General features: G+C 42.9%; 1 protein-coding gene across 15 annotated transcripts in view; it reads left to right on the top strand.

The window, feature by feature from the left end:
- The window catches only part of Erc2 (ELKS/RAB6-interacting/CAST family member 2), an 882,113-nt gene extending 863,571 nt beyond the window's left edge, over window positions 1-18,542 (top strand). For 11 of the 15 annotated variants that reach the window (XM_058582164.1, XM_058582163.1, XM_058582160.1 and 8 more), the window contains one exon: window positions 15,556-18,542. In XM_058582164.1, coding sequence (XP_058438147.1) covers window positions 15,556-16,176 — 621 coding nt within the window. In that variant the 3' untranslated portion in view covers window positions 16,177-18,542. The remainder of the gene's footprint in view (window positions 1-15,555) is intronic. The other 4 variants (XR_009227574.1, XR_009227575.1, XR_009227577.1 and 1 more) reach the window with 4 other exon arrangements.
- Window positions 18,543-22,122: the final 3,580 nt, after the last annotated feature.

Raw genomic sequence — 22,122 nt, 5'->3', positions numbered from 1 at the left:
CTTCATTTGTCATCAGGAATGTCCTGCCTTGGGCCATGCTAAGGACCACACTGTGGCATGTGTGGCCTCCTTTTGAGTTTTCAGTCCCATTTCCTTGCTCAGTAAAGGTGGACGGCAAGTGAAAAATTAGATAAACTCAGCTTGTTATTTTCTCCCTTGGCACCTGTGTGGGGTAGCTCTTTTGCATGATTAAACGCCTCAGCCCACTAAAGAATAAGAACTGCAATTCCTCTCTCTCTCTTTCTCTCTCTCTTTTCATTGTGTTTAGCCAAAACAAGCTGTGAAAGAATGTAAAATATATCATTTTGTTGGCACCCATTCACGAGTGAGTCAGTGAGCCCGCTCGCATTTACAACGAAAAGTAGATTCCAGCCTCCCCAAAATTTATGACAACTGCTCCTTCTTGTGGCTTAAATGTTGACATATAATTAATTTAGGATTTCTTCCTGAGGCTTCCTGTCCAGGTTTGTACCTGCCACAGAAATATCCTTGAAAGTTTATCTACCAGCTGGAGCCGTGAAATAAAAAACCCACTGAAGCTTCATGCAGCGGGTTCGGCTGTGCCAACAGGAAGAGTCAAGGGCGAGTGGGAGGCTGCAGACTGGCTGCTGGAGGTGCCTCAGGTTGGAGGAATGGAATTTGCTGTTTGAAGGAAGCTTGGGGTTCCTTCTGCCACTGTTCCTTCCTGGCCCCTATGATGTGCTTCCTCTCTACTCTGCACACTTCTTCTCATGAAGATGACTGGTCCCTGGTCCCATTCATAAATAACCTTTCTGCACCCTGGATCAAGCTGGTCCTGATGTCCAGCTCTCTGCTCTATATGGACTTATGTAGAAGGGGAGACAATAAAAAGTACTGCTTATTGGACTCCTATTATATGTCAGACACTCATCTAGGGCTTTATGGGCAGGACTCCTTTTATTTATCTACTTAAATAAAAGGAGATAAGAGAGGTTAGGGTTATTATCTTCACTTTTGAAAATAAAATACTGAACTGAGGCTCAGAGAGGTCAAATGATTTATCCAAGTTCACCCAATTAGAAAGGGGAAGAAATAATAGTTGGTCCACAGGTGTGGAGCTCCATCTGGGTCCTCTCTGATGCTTGCATATTTACTGCCATGGCAACAACTAATTATCCAATTCAAAATGTCAACAGTGCTGAAGTCTAAAGTCACTGCTGTGCAATATTTAGAACTATTCCCAAAATACGGGATGCATTCGGCAAATGTTTGTATCATCAATGGACTCAGTTCTCTCCTTAGTCTTTTCTAATATATTTTGAGCCCCACTATGTGGCAGGCAATTAAGATGTGGGGCAGTGAGCAAGACAGTTGTACAGTCTGTCATCATGAAGGTGGCCTAGGACATCATCACACAGGTACCAAATACTAACACAAATGGATAACGCTGGATTGTGCAGACCAGGAGCGCATGGGGGACAGGTGAAAGGAAGAGCCAAGGAAGTGTTTAGCAAGGGGATTTGACGAGGAGCTCCTTGAAGAAGGGACATTGAAGCTGACATCTAAAGATTAGCAGCAGACAGCAAGGCAAGGGTGAAGGGGCAGTGCTCAAGGTAAGGGAACTGAAGGTGCCAACGCCGTGAAGGGGACCCAGCGTCGTGCCGCCTCCTGCAGCAGGAATCCCTGTCCAGGGGCTGGCATCACCACGCAGGGGTTCAGGACACCTGTGTGGGCGCTTCCACTTCTGCTCATGGGACTAGATTCCAAGGAAGTTCTCTGCAGCAAAGCCAAGGGTGCTGGCCACGAGCATGCAGAGGCTGTCAGAGGTCCTGCTGCATTGGGCCTTGGCAGTGGCTTCGAGGGTGCTCCCAGAAGCACTGGTGCCATGCCTCGGGTGCCCGCAATGTCATGCCCCAGCCCCTTGGCCTCTGGTCCAGTTTTAGTCCCCGGTGTTTTCCAGCCCAAAGTCCTAGATGCTACTTCCGTCTGAGAGGAGTGAAGCCCAGCCCCTGCCTGCCAGGATCTGGGGAGTTCATAGGGAAGTTGCCAGCCAGCTCATGTATTATGAGAATGCATTTCCCCTCTTCAATCTTCAAAGTGACCAGCGACAAAAGCAATGTAAGAATTCCCTCTCAGGGCACCTCCGTGTCCAAGTCATGAACGTTTGTGGAAGCCCTGGGCCCAGGACAGAGCCCATTTTTAACATGCTTGATTATACTTGGGGCAGCCTCGAGGCTAGGCCTGGGTGATGGTCCCAGAGCTCCTTTAGATCCTGACCTGGAGTGGAGAAGGGAGACCAGGCGCTGCAGCCTTGGATCTCTGTGCTTCCTGTGCAGACCTACAAGGGCAGACTTCGTCATGGGACTCAAATGTAAATTCAAACCAGAGAGCAGGTCTGCTTTCTGGCACTATGCAAATGTGGCTGGCCTTAGGTTCCCCCTGAAATAACCTCTGCTTTTATCAAAGTCCTCATTCTTTGGAGGGAGATGTCATTGTTTCCCTTTAAGATGGTCCATTGGGCAATGGGCTTCCTGAGCACACAGTGCATGCATGTGTGCACAGGGATGGCTGAAAGCAAGCTGCTCCCTTCTCTCTCTCTCTCTCTCTCTCTCTCTCTCTCTCTCTCTCTCTCTCTCTCTCTCCTTCTCAGTACTGGGGATTGGAGCACCAGGGGTGCTCCACCACTGAGCCACACACCCAGCCCTCTTAATATTTTCTTTTGAAACAAGTTTTCTGTAAATTGCCCAGGCTGGCCTTGAACTTGTGATCCTCCTGCCTCAGCCTCCCGAGTCACTGGAAATACAAGCATGAGCCACCACACCCAGCTGCCACCCTGTTCTTTGTGTGTTGAATACATACACCAGAACATCCCACACAGAATAGGTCCTCAGTTCAGATCTTCCATCATGAACTTATCTGTTGCTTTGTCAACCTTGCTGCCATCCGCACATCTAGGTCAGTGATACTATGGATATGTCTAAAGCTTCATTCTATAGCAACATGGCCAATCCTCCTGCTGACCAAGCATCTGTATCCAACATGAAGATACTATCATGATATCCTGGGTGGGAAACAGAGTGGCAGCTACCATGCCAACGGTCTGGACCCAATGTCCTGGGAAAGTGCCCTTTTGATGTACTACGTTAAAATTCCATTTGGACAAAGAGGCTTTGGGTTTAATTGACAACTCAGGAATGAGAAGCTCCTCTGCCAATGCTGGTGAGCTTCATGTCAAGTTTCCCCCAGGCATTCCAAGCTTACCTTTGGAAGGTCAAGAGCAGGCAGGCAAGAGTAGGTGGAAAGGAAGAGTGGGAGTATCCCAGCAGCAGACATCCCGGTCATCACTGGGGGAGGCTCTAATCTGGAGCAAGTCTAGCTTTAGAGTTATACTTTGCCTGCAGAGGCAGACCTTCCCTCAGTAATCTTTTTAGCATCCCACTTCTTCAAAAGCAACTTGGACCCCAAAGCCCTCTTACAGCCAGGAGACATGTGAATATCCCATCAGTTGTGTGGAAGCAATAGATTGGAATCCTCCAGATAGTTCACTGAATCTCAGAATGATAAATGATCAATCATTGCATTCCTTCTAAATGAAATTAAGATGTTCAGATATATAGCTAGGGGCTTCTGGATGGGATTTCTGCATTTGAATTTCCAATGGAAAATGTATTGCGTTGGAATCCCTGGGAATGGGAAACACTCTGAATCTATATTAAGGCAAAAAAACATTTGACAGTGGTGCAGAATGCTTTAGACATGTTCACTTTTTTCATATTTAAAAGTGATTAATCATCCTAAATGCCACAAAGCCAGAGGCCATAGTGTATAAACTCTTGGAGGGGAGAGAGGAGGCATGTACTTTGACCCTCTAAAGTGGAGGTTTTGGAAGGAGGCTGTAGATGACCTTACGATGGGAGACCCAAGCTACTAAGAATGCCTTAGAAAGTGCAGAAAGTCAAGACAAAAATGTGCAGAAATTGAGTATTTTTTTTTTCAGTCAGTGCAGTGTAAATAAAGAGGTCGTTCTCTTCCAGTATGTATATGTACACTCCTAAAGATGTTACTTCCTTGGAAAAGTCTTGCCTACCCTCCTGTTAGGTCAGGCCAGAGTCCCAGTGATACCCTGTAAGTTGGGGATTTGCTGTCTCTGTGTGCAAGGGTCGCACTGCTATCCCACCACCCACGAGCTGCATTTCCCCAGGCAGGATGATGGGTTAATAACAGCAATGTCTTCAAGGTGTAAGGACTGGTGTAGCAAAGCAAAAGTGTCCATGCTCAATAGATGTCGGCAGGTCATCCTCATCCTTGATACACAGCATGATGTTAATAAATCACATGCTCAGTTGAATCCTTTAATGATTTTTTTAATGTAATGTCTGACATACTCATTTGATGAGCATCGTATAAGTCAGAGCTGTTGGCTGTCTTATTCAATTCCAGTATCCCTAGCACTTAGTCTAGCTCCTGGTAGATGCTTTGAAAAATGTGGGAGGTAGTGAGAGACGGAAGCAGGAAAGGGAGGGAGAGAGGGAGGGAGGGAGGGAGAGAGGGAGGGAGGGAGGGAGGGAAGGAAGATTCTTGCGCTTTCCACAAATATAACTTGAAGGCAACATAAAATGCACACTGACCTTTTCTCTATAGCTTGATTAAGAACTCATTTCACTTTCAGTTCTAAAGACCAAGAGTAGGCATCATTTCCCCTGTCTTCTTTGGTGAGGATCAGGCCTCAGAGACCCTGCATATCTTTGAAGGCTGGACTTCCTCAGGCTGGCTTGTGTTTGTCCACTTCCTTTTCAGAGATGCTCCCCTCCTGGGGAGGGCCATTTCCTTTGGTTGCAGGAAAATGATTTGGTGGTTGCTTAGAAAACACCACGTGTGCAGCCAGTGGAAATTAAACTACAGCTAATCAAATGCAAGACTCCATCGGTTTCTATCTGCCAAAAGGAAATTATTTTAAAAATGAATTTCAGATCGCTGACAACGATGACTGCACTTATGGCAGCGGGTTCGCCTGCCTGCAGCCGGCCATGGTTGGCGGCGTGCACCCAGCATTTAGAAATTAAACAAAAACAGATTGAACTTGCTGCACTGGCTGTTGCCACATTGGCACGCTAATGGGTTTAGTGACCACAACCTACCCAGGCCAGAGTGTGTCAACAGCCAAAGGACCAACCTCAGTCACTGTTTGTGCTTTGCCCAAATTGTTACAAGCTTAATTTTTTGCAGTTTATTTTTCCTGCTGTTTTGGCCTCTCCTCTCCCCTGTTTAAAGAGGGTTGCAGCCAGCCCAGGCTCATAGAGCAAGGCCACCAGGCCCTGGAGAGAGGTCTGGATGTAGATGCAGCACCTTAGCCTCTGAGGTCTCATGACCTGGTGAGATTGGGGTTCTGCCTCCTGCTTTCTTGAGCCAGTAACTTCTCACATGCATTCCGGAGATGGTCTAACCTGAAGCAAATGTGAAGAGCCTCTTGGTTTGCCACTCAAGGGGAAAAGTGGAACCTTCCTGCCTCTCTCTCTGTCCCTCCCACTTTAAGAAAGCATGAAGCATAGCATTTGCACCTTGAAGGGTGTTTCTCAGCATCACAGCCAAGCCTTCAGCCCTGCCTGGGAAACAAGGGCTAACACCTCCATCTCTGGGCAGCCACATTACGCATTGAATGGGAACATGCATCACTGGGGTTGCAGGACCTTGGCGGTGAAGAGGTTAAATTGCTCAAAAGGCTGGATCTGTGGTTTCCTGCCCACACTTGCTCTGGCCTAAGGCAGGGTTTGCTGTTTGGGGAGGGGGAAAGGAGGTCTCGCCTAGACCCAGGTGGCCGACAGGCAAACCATGTTATTAAGAAGCAGGGATCACAAAACCTTGATCTTCAAACGAGACCCCTAATTAGTCGCCAGCCCAAGAGTAAATGGCATTCCACCTCTGTGAGGCGGGAAGGGCGCCTTCAAATCCTGGAGACTAATTGCCATTATTGGCTCGATGAAGATCCTGTTGTAAACACTTGTCATCCGAGCCACTTCTGGTTGGTAAACTTGAGATATCAAATTGTTCCTTCATGTTTCAAATTCTCCCAAATGCCCCTCTGGCCCCTTTTCTCAGAAGGGACGTCTATTTCCTGAACATGACCACCTTCTTAGCACCCAGTATAGGAAGGTGTCTCTTGTGTGGTTCGTGTGTGCTTTGCCAAACTCACCCTGAAAGGGACTTCTTGTCAGTAAGGGATTTAAAAATATATTTTGCTTTATTCTCTTTTGAATAGGAATATGCATCTCCAAAATAAACTTTCACTGCAGATAGAAGGGGCTTATCCTGAAGATAATCGGGCTTCCGTTTTGGAGCCCCACAAGTACACAGATCTTGGGCAAGACCCTGAGAGGATCCCTAATGTTCTGTTCACAAGGATATATATATATATATATATATATATATATATATATATATATATATATATATAAAGTTGTAGATGGACACAATACCTTTATATCATTTATTTATTTTTATTTTATATATTTATTTTTATTTATTTTATTTATATCACTTATTTATTTTTATGTGCTGAGGATTGAACCCAGTGCCTCTCACATGCCAGACAAGCGTTCTACCACTGAGCCACAACCCCAGCCCAAGGCCATATATTTTTGTTAAATTTGAAGCACTCAAGATACAAAAAAGTTTGTATATTCTTTTTCCTAAAGATGGCCTCCCCAAGGGTAGAAACATGGGGCCACACAAAACCAAGATGAGTTCTCCACTCTCCTGAGCTGTGTTTCTTATCTTTTGATCATGTATGCTTACCATTTGTGGAGATAATATTTCCTCCTTATTCTTGAACTTCTTGCTTCTTGGTCCTGTTTAGCATTTGGGAAGGGAAGCGAAAACATCTTCAGGCCATGTGCATGGTACTAGGTTTCATCTGAATTTACTCTTGAACTTGGAAAATGTTTCAAGGGTTTGAGAACAAGAGACTCTGGGTCCATCCCCTTCCAAGGCAGCCTAGATAATACCAAACTTAGAGAGTCAAAGAGGCCAACCTTAAGAGAGGTCCATATATATTTTTTAAATTTTTTAAAATAAAAAATTGGGGATTGTCCCAGAGCTACAGGAGCAGAGATACTATTATCCAGACCCTTTCATGGCAGCCAGTATGTTAAAGGAGATAGAGAAGGAAAAGGAAGAAGGTAGTTAATAATATCTTAATAGTCCTTGGAAAAACAAGTTTTCTATTCATTTTTTTTCTTCTTGGTACTGGGGATTGAACCCAGGGTACAACAGTACCACTGAGCTGTATCACCAGCCCTTTTAATTTTTTTATGCTGAGTTGTTGAAACTGGTCTCTAAGTTGCGATCCTCCTGCCTCAGCCTTCTGACTCACTGAGGTGACAGGTGTGTGCCATTGCACGTGGCTCTATTCAACTTTAAGATCGACTTTTTTTTGGCTGGGGTTGTGGCTCAGTGGTAGAGCGTTGGCCTAGCACGTGTGAGGCTAGGTTTGATCCTCAGTACCACATAAAAATAAAATAAAGGTATTGTGTCCACCTGCAAATAAAAAAGAAAAAAAAAATAGATTGACTTCTTTGCAAGCATCAACAATCTCTGAGGTGACGGATTCCATGTTAATATCTGCAGCAGACTCTGTTGCAGGGCCAAATGTCACATAATGGCAAAGAGCTGCTTTCTACTGAAGCTCAGCTTCCCAACTGTTTCTTGACTCAGTCAAGGAGTTGCTATTACTCAGCAATAATTCCTTCCTGTGAACAGTTTGGGGTGGGACAGGAAGGTGGGAGTTTTTAGTGCAAGTGTAGGATATTTGCTTGTAGAATTCCATTATCTCTGTGATGAAAGGGATGGTTTCTCTGTGCAGGTAATCTAGTGACCTCCTTTGACTAGGAACACACAGAAGCACCAGCTTTACCTAAGTGGAGTTCTCCATGATGACTTGGACAATTTTCCCTGTCTCCAGAGCAAGGGTGTTTTGTTTGTTGAATCAGCCTCCATCCCCAATGTCATTAGCAGCACCCCCGAAGATTCCCAAAGCATTATTTTCACCTATACATTTCACTGATTCAAGATGTTAGAAATTGTATGACAAACTTTCAGTTATTTTAACTAGTCGAGGAAAGAAAGACTAACATCGGTTTTGACAACAAACAAAACCAGTTTTTGTTCTATCAGTTATGTTTAAAAGATTCCAATTTCAAACTAAACACAATGTGTGGTTATTCTGTCAGCGATTTATATAGCCACCAGGGCGCCACAGTTACACACTGCATACATCATTGTATTTTTAAAATGTACTTAATGAACATTTTTTTTCTTTTCTAGTAACTACTTCATTGCCTTAAATGAATGCATTCCAATAGAATTTGTAACAAATGACCACTTTGTGTTTGCATTAATGCCAAACACGTTTAACAAATTTTTAACAAGGAACCCTGGCAAAATGCCAAACTCCTAGAGGGACACTGAAGGAATGCTATAAATTTAAACTAGATTTTACCTTTTCACTTAGCTCAGCAAGTGTCTTAGGTGTCTTGCTATCTCAGGATTTCAGCATTTCTATTTTATGTCAGATGGGTTGTACATTTTCATTATTTTTATTACTTAGGTTGTACCTATTTCCACAGGACTCTTAAACCTATGAAACCATGTCTGATATAATATGAAGCAATTTAGAAATAGACCTTTATCTGCAGAATTGTTCATATTTTACACAGGCAGGTAGATGCATAGACATGCTTACCAAAATAGCACTGTTTAAAACAAAACAGCCAATTATGTACAAAAACAATCAATTAGACCAATGGTTCTCAGCTGGGTAAGGTTTTGTGTGTGTGCACCCCCCCCCCACACACACACACACACACACCGCCCCAAGGATATTTGGTAATAGCTGGAGACATTTTGATTGTCAAGACTGGGAGAGGGGCAGTGCTACTGGCATCTCATGGGGAGTAGCCAGGGAAATTGCCAAACATCCTTCAATGCACAGGACAGCCCCTCCCCCAACCAAGAATTGTTCAGCCTCAAATTGTCCACAGCACTGAGATTGAGAAACACTGGAGTAGGGTGGCAAAGACATTTGACTACAGGGATAAAGAATATATTCTCTGAAGAAAAAATGGCAACCAAACACATTTCTCATCAACCAGTGTTTTAAAGATTACATAGAGTAGCTAACATTGTTTGAGTGACAGATGTCAATTTTTGCTTCTGATGCCTTGCATAGAAAAGAGTTCAGTTCATAATACTTTGGCCCAAAATGTAGATGAAGGTGCTGCTGGGGCTGACTGGTGGAGGGAGAAGGCACAAGACCTGCCATAGAGTGCCAAGCCCTGTCCTCGGGGTGAAGGTTGTTACAGGGCACCGGGAATGGTCTCTTAGGCAAGGCTAGTGGTAGATGGGGTGCTGCATGACCACGAGATCGTTGCAGTCATTTTGTGGATAAGCCCTTATATTTCAATAGCTACACAATTATTATAATGTGTAGTAGACAGGTATTGGTTCCATTATAGTTTTAAAATAAATCTTTCCTTAAAAAGAAATTTATGTTTTCAGAGAAAAAGAAAAATATTAGATGCTTCAAGTGTTATGGAAAAGTTATTGGAAAAGTAAGACACAGAGACCAAGGGTTAGGAAATCCTGGTCCCACTGTAAAGGGAGTGGGGCTCTGGAGCCAAAAAAATGTGGTTCAAAGGAGACCCAGTCAATTCCCCCCAAGTTCAGTTCCCTCATCTGCCTCAAGGGCTATTAACCAACCAGGTCAGTGCCATGGTGCCGTCAAACTTGTTTGAGATAATTCATGTAAAAGCAGAGTGCGGTAGCAGATAGCTCGTCCCAAATGTGAGCTATTAATAATTCTGACCACAAAAATAATGACAAAAATAAATCCTAAGGAGACATAGCAGTATGTGCTGCCATTTCCATGTAAACATCGCCTATCAATCAGAATCCCTTCATCGAAAATATTACAGAGGAGTTCCGCCCAGTGCACAAAAACCCAGGGCAAAATTGAGTCCTGAGGTCGCCTCCTCTGGCAAGCCCTGTCATCCTAACAGGGGTTGCAGTCCTGAGCCCGGGGCTGGCTGGGCTCACCAAACCCCCGCCCCGCCCCCAGCCCTTTGGGCTCTGAAGTGTTACATTTTATTGCCCCATGGAGCCGCTGTAGGAGGCCACTCTCAAGGTAAAAATGTTGCTTTCCACTCATATTTTTGAATTATGGCTTCAAGGTGGTTGCTCCTATCAAGAAAATTAAATGATTTAACATAATTTGTTGCCACTTTGATCACAACAATAATAAATAAATCTTCATGGGGAAAACGGGAAACCCATTCTGCCCCGTTTTTAAAAAGATGTTAAGTAATAACACAGATGTAGTTATAGGTTTTTTTTTTTTTTTTCTTAAGCAGAAACGACTCTATTGGGTTTTGCTGTGAGCAGAGTTGCTTGGTGGAGCTGTTCTGCAGGATGCCCGCAGCCTCCAGCAGGAGCAGCTTTCCTTCCACGACCGTTGTTAATTAGTCTATCAGGAGCTCGCCTTTTATGTGGGCACCATGTGTAATACGTTAGGGGCATCCAAAGCTGCTGTGAATGGGTGTCTGTTTTTGTACCTGGGGGCGTACTGCACACATTTGGAAAGCACATGGAGTATAATGGACATTAGCCCAGATGTCAAAAATAGCCTGCGTTTTACTACTGTTATTAAACAGTTTCCCCTTTAACCCCTCCGTGTTTACCAAAGACCCCTTTCTCCCAGCCTGTTCCTGCAAATCACTACTGAAAGGGCAGGAGAAGAAAGCCATAATCGGGCAGGTGTCTTTATTCCAAAGAAAAACAGTCTGAAGGAATATTTGTGAGACACCACAGGTTTATAGCCTGCTCTCCTGGGGGCGCTTGTCCTGGGGTGGAATCTCACTGCTGTTCTGGCCTGGCCCACCGACCCTCCTGCTCCCGCCCCTGAGCCAAGCAACACCATCCACCCAGTACTGATTCTTTTTTCCCACAAAGGAAATAGCTTTTTATTTTAGTAAGATACTATTCACACATTCTTCAGTTTAAAATATCCAAAATGATGCCAAAAAATAATCCTAAGTAGAAAACTTCTAAACACCCCCCAGAGGAAAATATTAATATTCTGGTATGTACACTTGCAAATGTTTACATTTATGCGTATGTAGATGTAAAAATAAGGTTGAATTATTCCTATAAAATGGTAATCTGCCTTTTTTTTTCACTGAAAAGTTGGGGACATCTTTTCCTATCAAAAAACAGAGATGGCTAGGTGAGGTGTGCATGCCTGTAATCCCAGCTGCTCTGGAGGCTGAGTCAGGAGGATCAGGAGTTTAAAGCCAGCTCAGCAACAGCAAGGTGCTAAGCAACTCAGTGACACCCTCTCGCTAAATAAAATATGAAATAGGGCTGGGGATGGGGCTCATTGGCTGAGTGAAGGCTCTGGAAGCATCCTCCTGCACACTCATTCAGGTTATTGGAAGATTGAAGAGTCTCATCGTTATAGGACCGGGGTTCCTGTTTTCTTGCTTGGGAAAGCTGGGAGCTACCTCACAACCTGAACAAAGCTCTCAGGTTCTTACCCTATGGCTCCCTCTGAGTCAGCACTTGAACCTCTGCAGTGTTCCAGACTTCAGTGACTTTCTTTTTTGCAACAGTGGGAGGAAAGTCTCTGCTAATGAGGGCTCCTGTCATTACATTTGATCCATTCAGACAGTAGTCTCCCTTTTGGTGAACTTAAAAGTCAACTGTTAGTGCCATTAAATACCTTTGTAGAGTTGTACAATGGTCATCTGATATCATTTTAGTTCCAGCGTTAGGGATTTATGGTGGGAAATCTTACGGAGGAAGGTAGTCATTAGGATTCTGCCTCTAATGACTAATATCTGTGGAAGGAATGAGTAAACTGACCTGTTCTAGAAACTGTATAAGGAACGAGAGATCCTAAGTGAGCAAGACTGGCCTTTGTGCCCTGCCCTCATGGAGCTTACAGTCTAGACTGTGACGGTTTAGCAGAAGTATTACTGGATGGTAATATATTTTATTGGATTCAGTATATCTCAAATATCATTTTGACATGAAGTCAGTATAAAAAAAAGTCACACGGGGCTGGGATTGTGGTTCAGTGATGGAGTGCTCGCCTAGCTCATTTCAAGGCACTGGGTTTGATCCTCAGCAACACATAAAAATAAACAAAATAAAGGTATTGTGTCAAACTACAACAACAAAAAAAATTTTAAATGTCACACAGATTATTTACCTTTTTTTAATATTAAATTTTCAAAATCGGGGCTGGGGTCATGGCTCAGTAATAGAGCCCTTGCCTATCATGTGTGAGGCACTGGGTTCAACTCTCAGCACCACATATAAATAAATAACAATAAAGGCTGATTTAATTTTTTTTTTCCAAAATCTGATGTGTGTTTCAGTCTCACAACACATCTCAGTGTGGACCAGCCACATTTCAAGTTCTCAGTGGCCACCCATGTACAGCAGTTTTGAGATCCTGCAATGAAGGATTCCTAGAAGGCACAACTTCTAGGCGGAGACTGAAGAAGAAATGGGTATTAATCAGATTGACAGCTGCTGTGGGTGCATGTTAGAGAGACAAGCAGTGAGAATAAAGGAACAGCAAGTTCAGCATAGGTGGAACTGAAGAGACGAATGTTAGGGCTGAGAGTTGAGCTCGAAAGAGAGGCCAAAGGAGGCCTCTCCAGCGTGGCCTGAGGCATGGGTCTGCCATTCTGGGGCCACAGGACTGTAAACGGGCTGTAAACAGGGTTATAAAGTATAAATAGGGACTGTAGGATGGAGTTATTGTCCCCTGGAAATAGCATTTTTGGCTGCTCCAAGAGACTGCAGAGTTGGGTGCTGTCAAAGAGGATGCTGGGGGTAGTTAGGGCTGCTGGCCTGACCATCCAGGTGAGGGAGGACTGGCCAGAGTTCATCCAAGCCACATATTTCATTTGCATTGCTTAATGATGGCTTGAAATAGCTGCCTACCTGTGCAGACACCAGGGTCTTTGGCATTCTCATTAGTAGGTATGACCTGAGAAATGCTGTCTAGCAACCACCAAATGGGTGAAGCAGCCCCATTGCTTCATTGACCAAAGCCAAGATTCCTTTTTTAAAAACATAATCTCATGTGGCCCTCAACAAGGGATCATCTGAGGACCCCCCCACCAGCCCATTTCAGCCGCTCAGTGAATGGAGTTTTTGATGGAGGAGTGGCAATACTTTTCAAGAAATCTCCACAGAGTAAACCTTACCCCAAACAGCGAAGCTGCACTCAGGAGGCCCCCGTATTCTGCCCCATGACCTGTTGCTCAGCTGGAAACCTTTCTCACGACTGAATAAATGATTGTTCTTTGCTACTTTATCTTGGAATAACATCAAGGACATTGGACATTCATTGTAATTATTTTTCACTCGATTCCCCATATGTAAAAAAAAAAAAAATGACCTGTGCATTTTAATACTGCTTTGGGTTTCTCTTTACCTTTTAATCATGTGGCCTCTTATTATATTGGTCAGCCCTTTAAGAGGATGATTAAGAAATGCTTAATGCACAAAAGAATTAGAGCTATGCACAGCTCATGAAACAGAAGGCGTGCTCTGACTTACAATTTTCATACAAAGTTTGCAGAGATTTTATGTGCCAGAATGAGTAATATGATCTGCTCTAGGAACTCCCTAACTTTCTGGCTCTGCAAAAGTCATTTTTTTTTTTTTGCCCCGATTCAAGTTTCTTAACCAGAAGAGTTACACCAAATTCCTCAGAGTATGAATTAGCAGAGTTCATCCAAGCCACATATTTCATTTGCATTGCTTAATGATGGCTTGAAATAGCTGCCTACCTGTGCAGACACCAGGGTCTTTGGCATTCTCATTAGTCGGTATGACCTGAGAAATGTGGTGTAGCAACCACCAAATCAGATGGCTCAGGCTATCTGAAAAATGTGGTGTCTGCGTGCGTCTGTGTGTGTGCGCGTGGCATGAGTGTGATGTGTGTGTGTGTGTTCTATCTTTCTCCTCCCTGCAGTGGTCCCCAGATGGATCACTGTGCCATTGCCCTGTGTCTGGAAACTCCCCAAGCACTCAGAGACCCCATGTGAATAACAATGGCAGAAACACACACACTGAGCATCAGCCAGGGAAGAAAGCAGTGTGGATGGTCCCCTCTGCTCACTCAGCTCAGGACAATTGTGCGGTGCCCTCTTCTTCACCCTGGATGGTGATAACAGTTTGGAGCACTCTGGACACCTATCCCCAGGGAATGAAGAAGGCACGTAGATGACTGTTGCATCTATGTTTGGCGAGAAGGATATGCACGCGCCACGGGATGTGGCAATGGAAGCCAACTCTGTTGCAATCTCTATTTAAGGAGATGTCAATATTCTTTTAAAATTTCTCTTGTATAACATGAAGTTTACCAGTTTAACCATTTTAAGAGTATGTTTCAGTGGCACTGAGTAACTTTATCAGATTGTACTAGTCTATTTACTTCCAGAACTTTTTCATCACCCCAAATCATTCTGTACCCATTGACAAATAACTCCCCATTTCCCCTACCACTCTCTCCAGCCTCTGGTAATTTTATAATCTATTTTCTGCATCTATGATTTGGTCGATTTTGTATATTTCATGTAAAGGAATCATACAGTACTTGTCTTTTGGGGGCAGAGGGTGTATTTTATTTCGCTTAGCATGATGTCTTCAAGATCTGTCCATTTGTGGATTGCCCCAGAACTTCATTTCTTTTTATACCCCCATGCCACATTTCATTTCTCCATTCATCTGGGGATGAATGGCTATTGTGAATAATTATACTTTGAATAATTATATTCAAGTATCTGAGTTCCTATTTTCAGACCTGTTGGCTATCTACCTATGAGTGGAATCACTGCTCCAACGTTCTTTCAAACGGTTGCTGTTGATGGTGTATGTGAAAGAGTATTTTTGGTATCTTAACTGTATTTAACTCTCTAATCTCTAAGAGACAAGTTTTAAAAAAAATTAAAACCAGAGTCATTGTAAAAAAAAAAATTTAAGGCCGTGGTGGGGGGGGAGACACAAATTTTTGTCATATAGAAATAATCATGGAGCTGGGCCTGGTGGCGCACACCTGTAATCCCAGTAGTTTGGGAGGCTGAGGCAGGAGGAATGCAAGTTCAAAGGCAGCCTCAGCAACTTAGCAAGGCCCTTATGCAACTCAGCAGGACGCTGTCTCTAAATAAAATATAAAAAGGGCTGGGGATGTGGCTCAGTGGTTAAGTGCTCCTGGGTTCAATTCCTGGTACCAAAAAAAGAAAACAGAAATAATCACTGAAACCTTTTGGCCTATCTCTCTTCTCTGTGAACCTATAATGTGACACAGCTTGAATGAGGTGTCTTCTCAGCTGCGTTTGCAGGACATGGTTTAACTTTCTGTTCACTTTGTCCCTTCTCTGTGTTCCCTCCCCATTGTCCCTTCCCCAAGAGAGTGGCAAAGAGGCAATGCTGGGGTGGGGGATGGGAGAAATTCTGCCAGGCTTAGTTCAGATATTGCAGCCTGTTTCTCTCCCCGCTAAATCATGCCCTTTCTTGTTGCAGCTATCAGAAGGGCTGAACCCAGGGGAAGTGCAGCTCTGCGGCAATATTCTGACACTCCTTTGCAGTGGGCTCATGTCACTGTCCTCCACCACCACCGGGAGCGGCTCAGCAGAACCAAAGGGGAGTTTTCACTTTCATTCTCCAGTGAAATTTTGTTCGACTTGGTATTTCCTTCATCCTCTCATGTCGTTTCTCATGGATTTGGATTGGAAAGGAAGAAAACACAGGTGGAGAAAAAAGACACATCCTCTATTTTATGTTGGGATTTGGGCATTGAACATGGGACCATCTCTTCTGAATGCTTTATTTGATAGCGTTTTATTTCTGTTACTTACCTTCATTGGATATGTTGGAACTCCATGGGATTTTAAGTATGGATTCAGCCTCTGTTGGACCTCTAGCTTCATCTCCAGTTATCCTGCTGGTTCCGTCTCAGTGGTCATTCCTGATGCATTAGATTACCAAACAGTGTACATTTGTCACGCGCGAGTGAGTGGTGTTGGCGGTGTTTGTCAACCACGGTGCATGGAGCATTTGACAAAGAAACCAAAACACCAAAAAGGGCGAGCCTTTACCCTCCTCTGTTTCTTTAATCCGCTGTTCGAAGAACCGTGTTTTTGATGGTACAAACTAGTAGTTACCTCTGGGCCAGGTTGGAAATGATATCAATTTTTTAAACCACTAATACTTGCCAAGAAATCGCCTTATGAGAATATGGTGTGTGTCTCTGACAATGCATGGCACATCTAAATTGTTCATTCATAATTTTCTTTCCCTGCTTAGGTATTGGAAGTGGCAACAGCCTGAGGCGCCTGCATATCAACTCCTTGTGTTCCCTGCACCCCAGGGCTGGGATTGATCCAGCCTCAGGCTGTTACCATTCCCATACTCCCAGGTCTCCATGAAGAAGCTGGGACGCCTTCACACTTCAAGATCCCAAAGCTGTGCAAACAGTGTAAGCTTAGATCTTCTAGACAGGAAGGGTCATTTCTCATTTTTTTTTAAATGTCTGCAACATGGATTCCAAAGCATTTTCAGCATCAAACACGAAAACATTGATGAATGAGGAATAATCCCCAAAGCTGTGTATCTGTATATAGCCTGACACAACACGTATGTGGATACAGAGTCATTATTTAAAGCACATGCCAGGGAAAGAGACCCAATTTCAAGGTCTTTTACATATAGTGACATGGTACTAAGGAGAATTCAACTCCTATTGCTTCCTCTGAAGATGAAAAAAAAAATTAAAGTTGTAGTAACTTCGTAAAACTCACGACTGAGTCTGGCAAAACACCTGCAACTCTTGTATTGATCCATTTTCTTGTCGATGGAAGAAACCCTTCCACGTGGATGCAAGTGGGAGATGAAAACCTGCATTTTTAAAGGACAAACAGTGAATTTAAGCATGAGTGGCCTTAATAAATATAGTTGTCTTTTTTTGCTGCTGTGGAAAGGATTCTAAACAGATGTTCCTGAAGTCCTGCATTGAATTTAGTCATTATTACTTTTTAAAATGTTGGTGCAATTAACTCTGGACCTCTCTCGTGAGCCATAGAGATATTAAAAGACAAACTTCTTATTTGTTGGGGAAGATAAAACCGTCTCTAAGCTGCACCCTTCCCTCTCGGTGCATTAGGAGTCATATATTCAAGCTGGTTTCTTGCTTCTGGCTTTGTTCTTGTCGTCAGGATAGCAAACTATGTAAAAGCTTTCGTGTTGCATAAACAATCCAAATACATTCATGTTTAAAAAGTTTGTCCTTTAACTATTCAAGGGATCTAGGTCTCAGTTGGAGGAGTGAGCAGAGTTCTTTGCAAGCTTCTTTAGTACATTTTGACACAATGTCACACTGAAACCACAGGCCACAGACACATCCCCATGAACAGTTTGTCCTCACTGCCTCCTGTAACCAGGTCCTGGCCTGAACTCTGCAACTGAATACTTGAAGTAGGAAGTACGAAATCCAGTAGGGAAAGTAGGGTCCTTAAAATAGGAAAAAAAAATTTTTTTAAATACAAATAAATACACCTGACCATAATAGTTAGCTATTTCTATGTCCGTGCCAATTTTGTCACAGATATTGTTTGGGGGATCATTTTGACCCTACTTTTGTTGGTTGAAAGTATGATTGACCTTACCTATATGCAAGCATCTAATTTAGTCTCTTAAAATTAAATTCTATCTACAGTATCTTTTTCTCATTTCATGTCATATTCTCTAATGTTTGGGGGTTGCACACACACACAAAAATACCTTTCACACATTGAAAATAGCCTCTGGGTTTACAACAAACACTGTGAAGTTGGGAAGCTATTTCCTTTGCACAAACTTTAGCAAGTTCCCTTCTAATCATAATGCAGTTGGAAAAAAAAAAGTTTGGGCTAACATTTAGGAAAAGTTGGTCTAAGTCTTTCTGTGGGCAGACGCAGGCTTGTGATTTCTACCCCATTTGATTTCTATGTACAGTCTCAATTTTGTATTTAATGATTTTTGTGTATCCAGTGTGCACGTTTAACAGCGTGTCAACTTCCATTTGAGAGTGGGTTTTACTTTTTAAACAGTGTTTCTGATGAGACCTCAAACGTGTTGACATCAGCTCTCTCTGCGACGTTTTTTTTTTTTGTTTGTTTTGTTTTTTTTTTGTGTGTAGAGTGGCGTTTGAATGCTGCCAGGGGTCAGTGTATCTACTTCCCTGAGACCCTCGTTTGATAGTGCTTCTTGTAATATTTCTTCAAGTGAGTGGCATGTGGGTTGTGATATTGACCATGTGATTATGGACATCGATATGAAAAAAAATAAAAATAAGGAACCCTGGAAACTACCAGTGGGCATGTATTAGCCAGTCATTGTAACCTTGTGTCTAGTAGAAGTACAATGTACAAGGTATGTACAGTTCCATAAATTTGTTATCATGTGTATGAGAAGTACTTTGTGCTGATCGCCTTATTTATATTCATCAAATAAACCTTGTTTTCTTTCTGAAATGAGTTCACTCCATCTCTAATATTCCAATTGTAGCGGCTTTAATATTTGGGGGGAATGAATACCCACTGGAAGAATCCTATGGACTTGGAAGGAAAAAAAACAAAAAAAGTCATGGATTCATATAAACTGGAAAAACAAACTATAAATATTCCATCATGTCTGGCTAGCTCTATAGAGGTTCAAATCAAAATATTAAGTCATTGGCAGAATCTTCTTCCCTCCCTCTCTTTCTCTTCCTTTGGTCCTTCCCTCTCCCTCTTTCCCCATCTCTCCTTATCCCTCCCTCTCTTTCTCCTTTCCGTCTTTTCTTCCTCTTCCTCTAACCCTCCCTCTTTCTCCTCCTTCTCTCCCTGTCTTCTTCCCCTGAACTTTCCATTCGGTTGGCTCTGGTCTCTTCTAAGCTCCCTCAATGAATGGCATTGACGGCTTGTCTCCCAATAGTTTTGAGTATTGGGGGATTTTTAGAGAGACCCTCTTGACCTTCCAGAATCCACATCTGTCTCCTCAAGGGGTAGTTGATCCTTTTTAGATCATACACCCAATGACCTTATTTCAGGGAGCTGGAGCAGGAGGCTGTGGGATTGACAGACTCACAGCTTGCAGGAGAGGTAGTTCCCAATAGGGACAACAATAGATTCTCTTCTAGAAGAGAGGGACAAGAAAACTAGGCAGGGAAACCAATTGCTAGCTCTGCCAGCACTTGGATGCACACAGTTGTCCATGCAAGGATTTGCTGGCCTTGACAACCTACCGTGGATCACAGAGAATGGCCTTTGGTCTGAAAGTCCTTTTGGAGCCTACAGAACCAACTCTTGGTTCCTTCCAAAAGTTGAATCAAAGGGCTGGGGTTGTGTCTCAGTGGTAGAGTGCTCTTCTAGCACGTGTGAGGCCCTGGGTTTGATCCTCAGCACCACATAAAAATAAATAAATAAATATTGCATCCAACTACAACTAAAAAATAAATATTAAAAAAAAAGTTGAATTAGACTCCAGAGAATGAATTTCCAGTTCTTACCAGGATTAAAATCAATAAGTGATTGCTAGACACTATGTTGGATGTCATATAATCCAACATCCTCATTTATCAAATGGACAAACTGAGGTCCAGTCAGAAGTGACTGATCCAGACAGCCAGGTAAGTTCAATGACAATTCAGGACTGCTTCCAGAGCTCCATAAACAGGACTATGCATCCCTGAAGGCTCTCTAAGAAGGAGAGAAAGGGACAAAAAAAAAAAAATTTGTCCAGTTAGCTCTTGAAACACAGAGAAAATATCATTTGGTTTCTGTACTTTTTAAGTTTATGGGTTTACATTCCCTTGCAGTCAGGTGCACTTTGGGGGACCTGCAAAGTCCTTTGCCCTTTTCATTGTTGCTTATTTGTAGAAAGAGAAAGAATTCCTTTCCTCCTAGGCTTCCTGAAATAGCTGACTTGCACGCAGGCCTGGTTGTGCAAATCTAGTGGCCAGGTAGAACCTGTGCTTCTTTACTCACAAGCAGACACCTTGTTAGGAGAAGGAGCAGCTCACATGCTGCTGGACACCCGCAGGCCGACGTGTACCTTCAGTCCCATTGAGCACACAGACATGATTTAGGTACACTTGAGCTTCTGGCCTTCAAGCCTATCCTGACCACTTCTAGTATCTGTGAAACAGATACTAGAACTGGAGAGACCTCCTAAGTCTTGGAACTGCTGGTCCATCAAAATCATCATACTGATAATAAGTAAACATAGGTAATAAATATTTGTATGTTGCTGAGTGTTTGCTAGCAGCCAGGTCAGAATACAAAGGATTTATGTGCATTGACTCCTGATGCCTGACACAGTCTCAGGAGGTGAGTACTTTCACATTTACATTTTGCAATGAAGGAAGTAGAAGTACACAGAAGATGACCAGAAAACAGTTTGTGATTATTGAGCACTTATTTGGAACTAGCATTGTGTTAAATGCTGTACTGATACAAACCCATTTATGTAGACAATAATCCCATAAAGCAGGGGCTGTTGTTACCCTCACTTGGCAGACAAGTAAAATAAGAGCTGACATGCCTCCCCCAGGATCCCCCAGGCTTTGAACCCAGTGCTAGCAAGATCCTCTGCTTAGGGGTTACATGGAGCTCCAGGTCAGATGGGTGACATGTCAGGGCCTGGGATTGGGATCACACTTGTACCTACCTGGCAGTACTTTCATGTTGCATTTGACTCCTGACCTGGCCAGGCCCATGGAGCCCAAGGGAACTGGTTGTTTCGACACTCACTGCCATACTTGACCCATATGAGAACCGTCTGCAGCACAGTAAGGCTGTGGATCCTAGGGGAAATCAAGCCACACGAGGAAAGGAAAACTGGATAAAGGTCACGAGAGGTGGAATATCCTTTATCTGAAAAGTTTGGGACCAGAAGTGTTTTGGATTTTGGATATTCAGATTTCAGAATATTTGTATACACATAATAAGATATCTTGGAGATGGGAACCCAAATCTAAACACAAAACTCAATATATTTCGTTTACGCCTTATACACATGAGGCCACATATGAAATTTTCCACTTTCATTTTTATTTCCTGCTCTTTAATGTTTCAGATTTGGGAGCAAAACTGATTTGGGATTCTCGAAGTAAGAATGCAGTACCTATACATTGGATTTAACCTGGCTATTCATGGGTCTCTTGCATTTCTCCTAGCCCACAGTGCCTGGGCATAACACTACTGACTTCCTGGCATCTTGGTCACCCTGGGGGTGGGAGCATTCAGGTGGAGCATCTGATGGCAGGGGACTGAAGAGGGACCCTCAGGTGGGGAAGATCTTGGGTGCCATGTGAAGGGCTATAGACATAATGGTATTGGTCATTGGTTCTTAGCATCTGTCATTTGAATACCACTGTCCTGATGTTTGCTATATCTGAAAACCATAAGTAGTCTTAATTTTTAAGGATTTTAAATTAAGTTTTATTTATTTATTTTAACTTAAGATAAATTTATATCAAACAAAAATGCCACTATAATTAATAAGAAACTAGGATCAAATGCAGCACATAAACAGACATTCCTCAAGTATTACAAAAATTTTTTTTAAAGATAGAGAGGAGAGAGGAGAGAGAGAGAGAGAGAGAGAGAGAGAGAGAGAGAGAATTTTGTAATATTAATTTTTCAGTTTTCGGTGGACACAACATCTTTTTTTATTGTTTTTTTACTGTTTATTTTTTATTGTTTATTTTATTTAAAGGAGCATATTTAATTCAGACTAGCATTACTTTTATTTTTTTATTGGTTGTTCAAAACATTACAAAGCTCTTGACATATCATATTTCATACTTTAGATTCAAGTGGGTTATGAACTCCCATTTTTACCCCGTATACACATTGCAGAATCACATCAGTTACACATCCACATTTTTACATAATGCCATATTAGTAACTGTTGTATTCTGCTACCTTTCCTATCCTCTACTATCTCCCCTCCCCTCCCCTCCCATCTTCTCTCTCTATCCCATCTGCTGTAATTTAATTCTCTCCATCTTTATTTTATTTTTATGTGGTGCCTAGGATCAAACCCAGTGCCCCATGCATGCCAGGTGAG

This window comes from Marmota monax, unplaced genomic scaffold (assembly GCF_021218885.2).
Source record: "Marmota monax isolate L192 unplaced genomic scaffold, Marmota_monax_Labrador192_F-V1.1 WCK01_AAM20220418_F8-fsc00042, whole genome shotgun sequence".
Classification (NCBI taxonomy): domain Eukaryota; kingdom Metazoa; phylum Chordata; class Mammalia; order Rodentia; family Sciuridae; genus Marmota; species Marmota monax.
The sequence above is the reverse complement of the archived record's forward strand: the minus strand, read 5'-3'. Positions and strand labels throughout refer to the sequence as shown.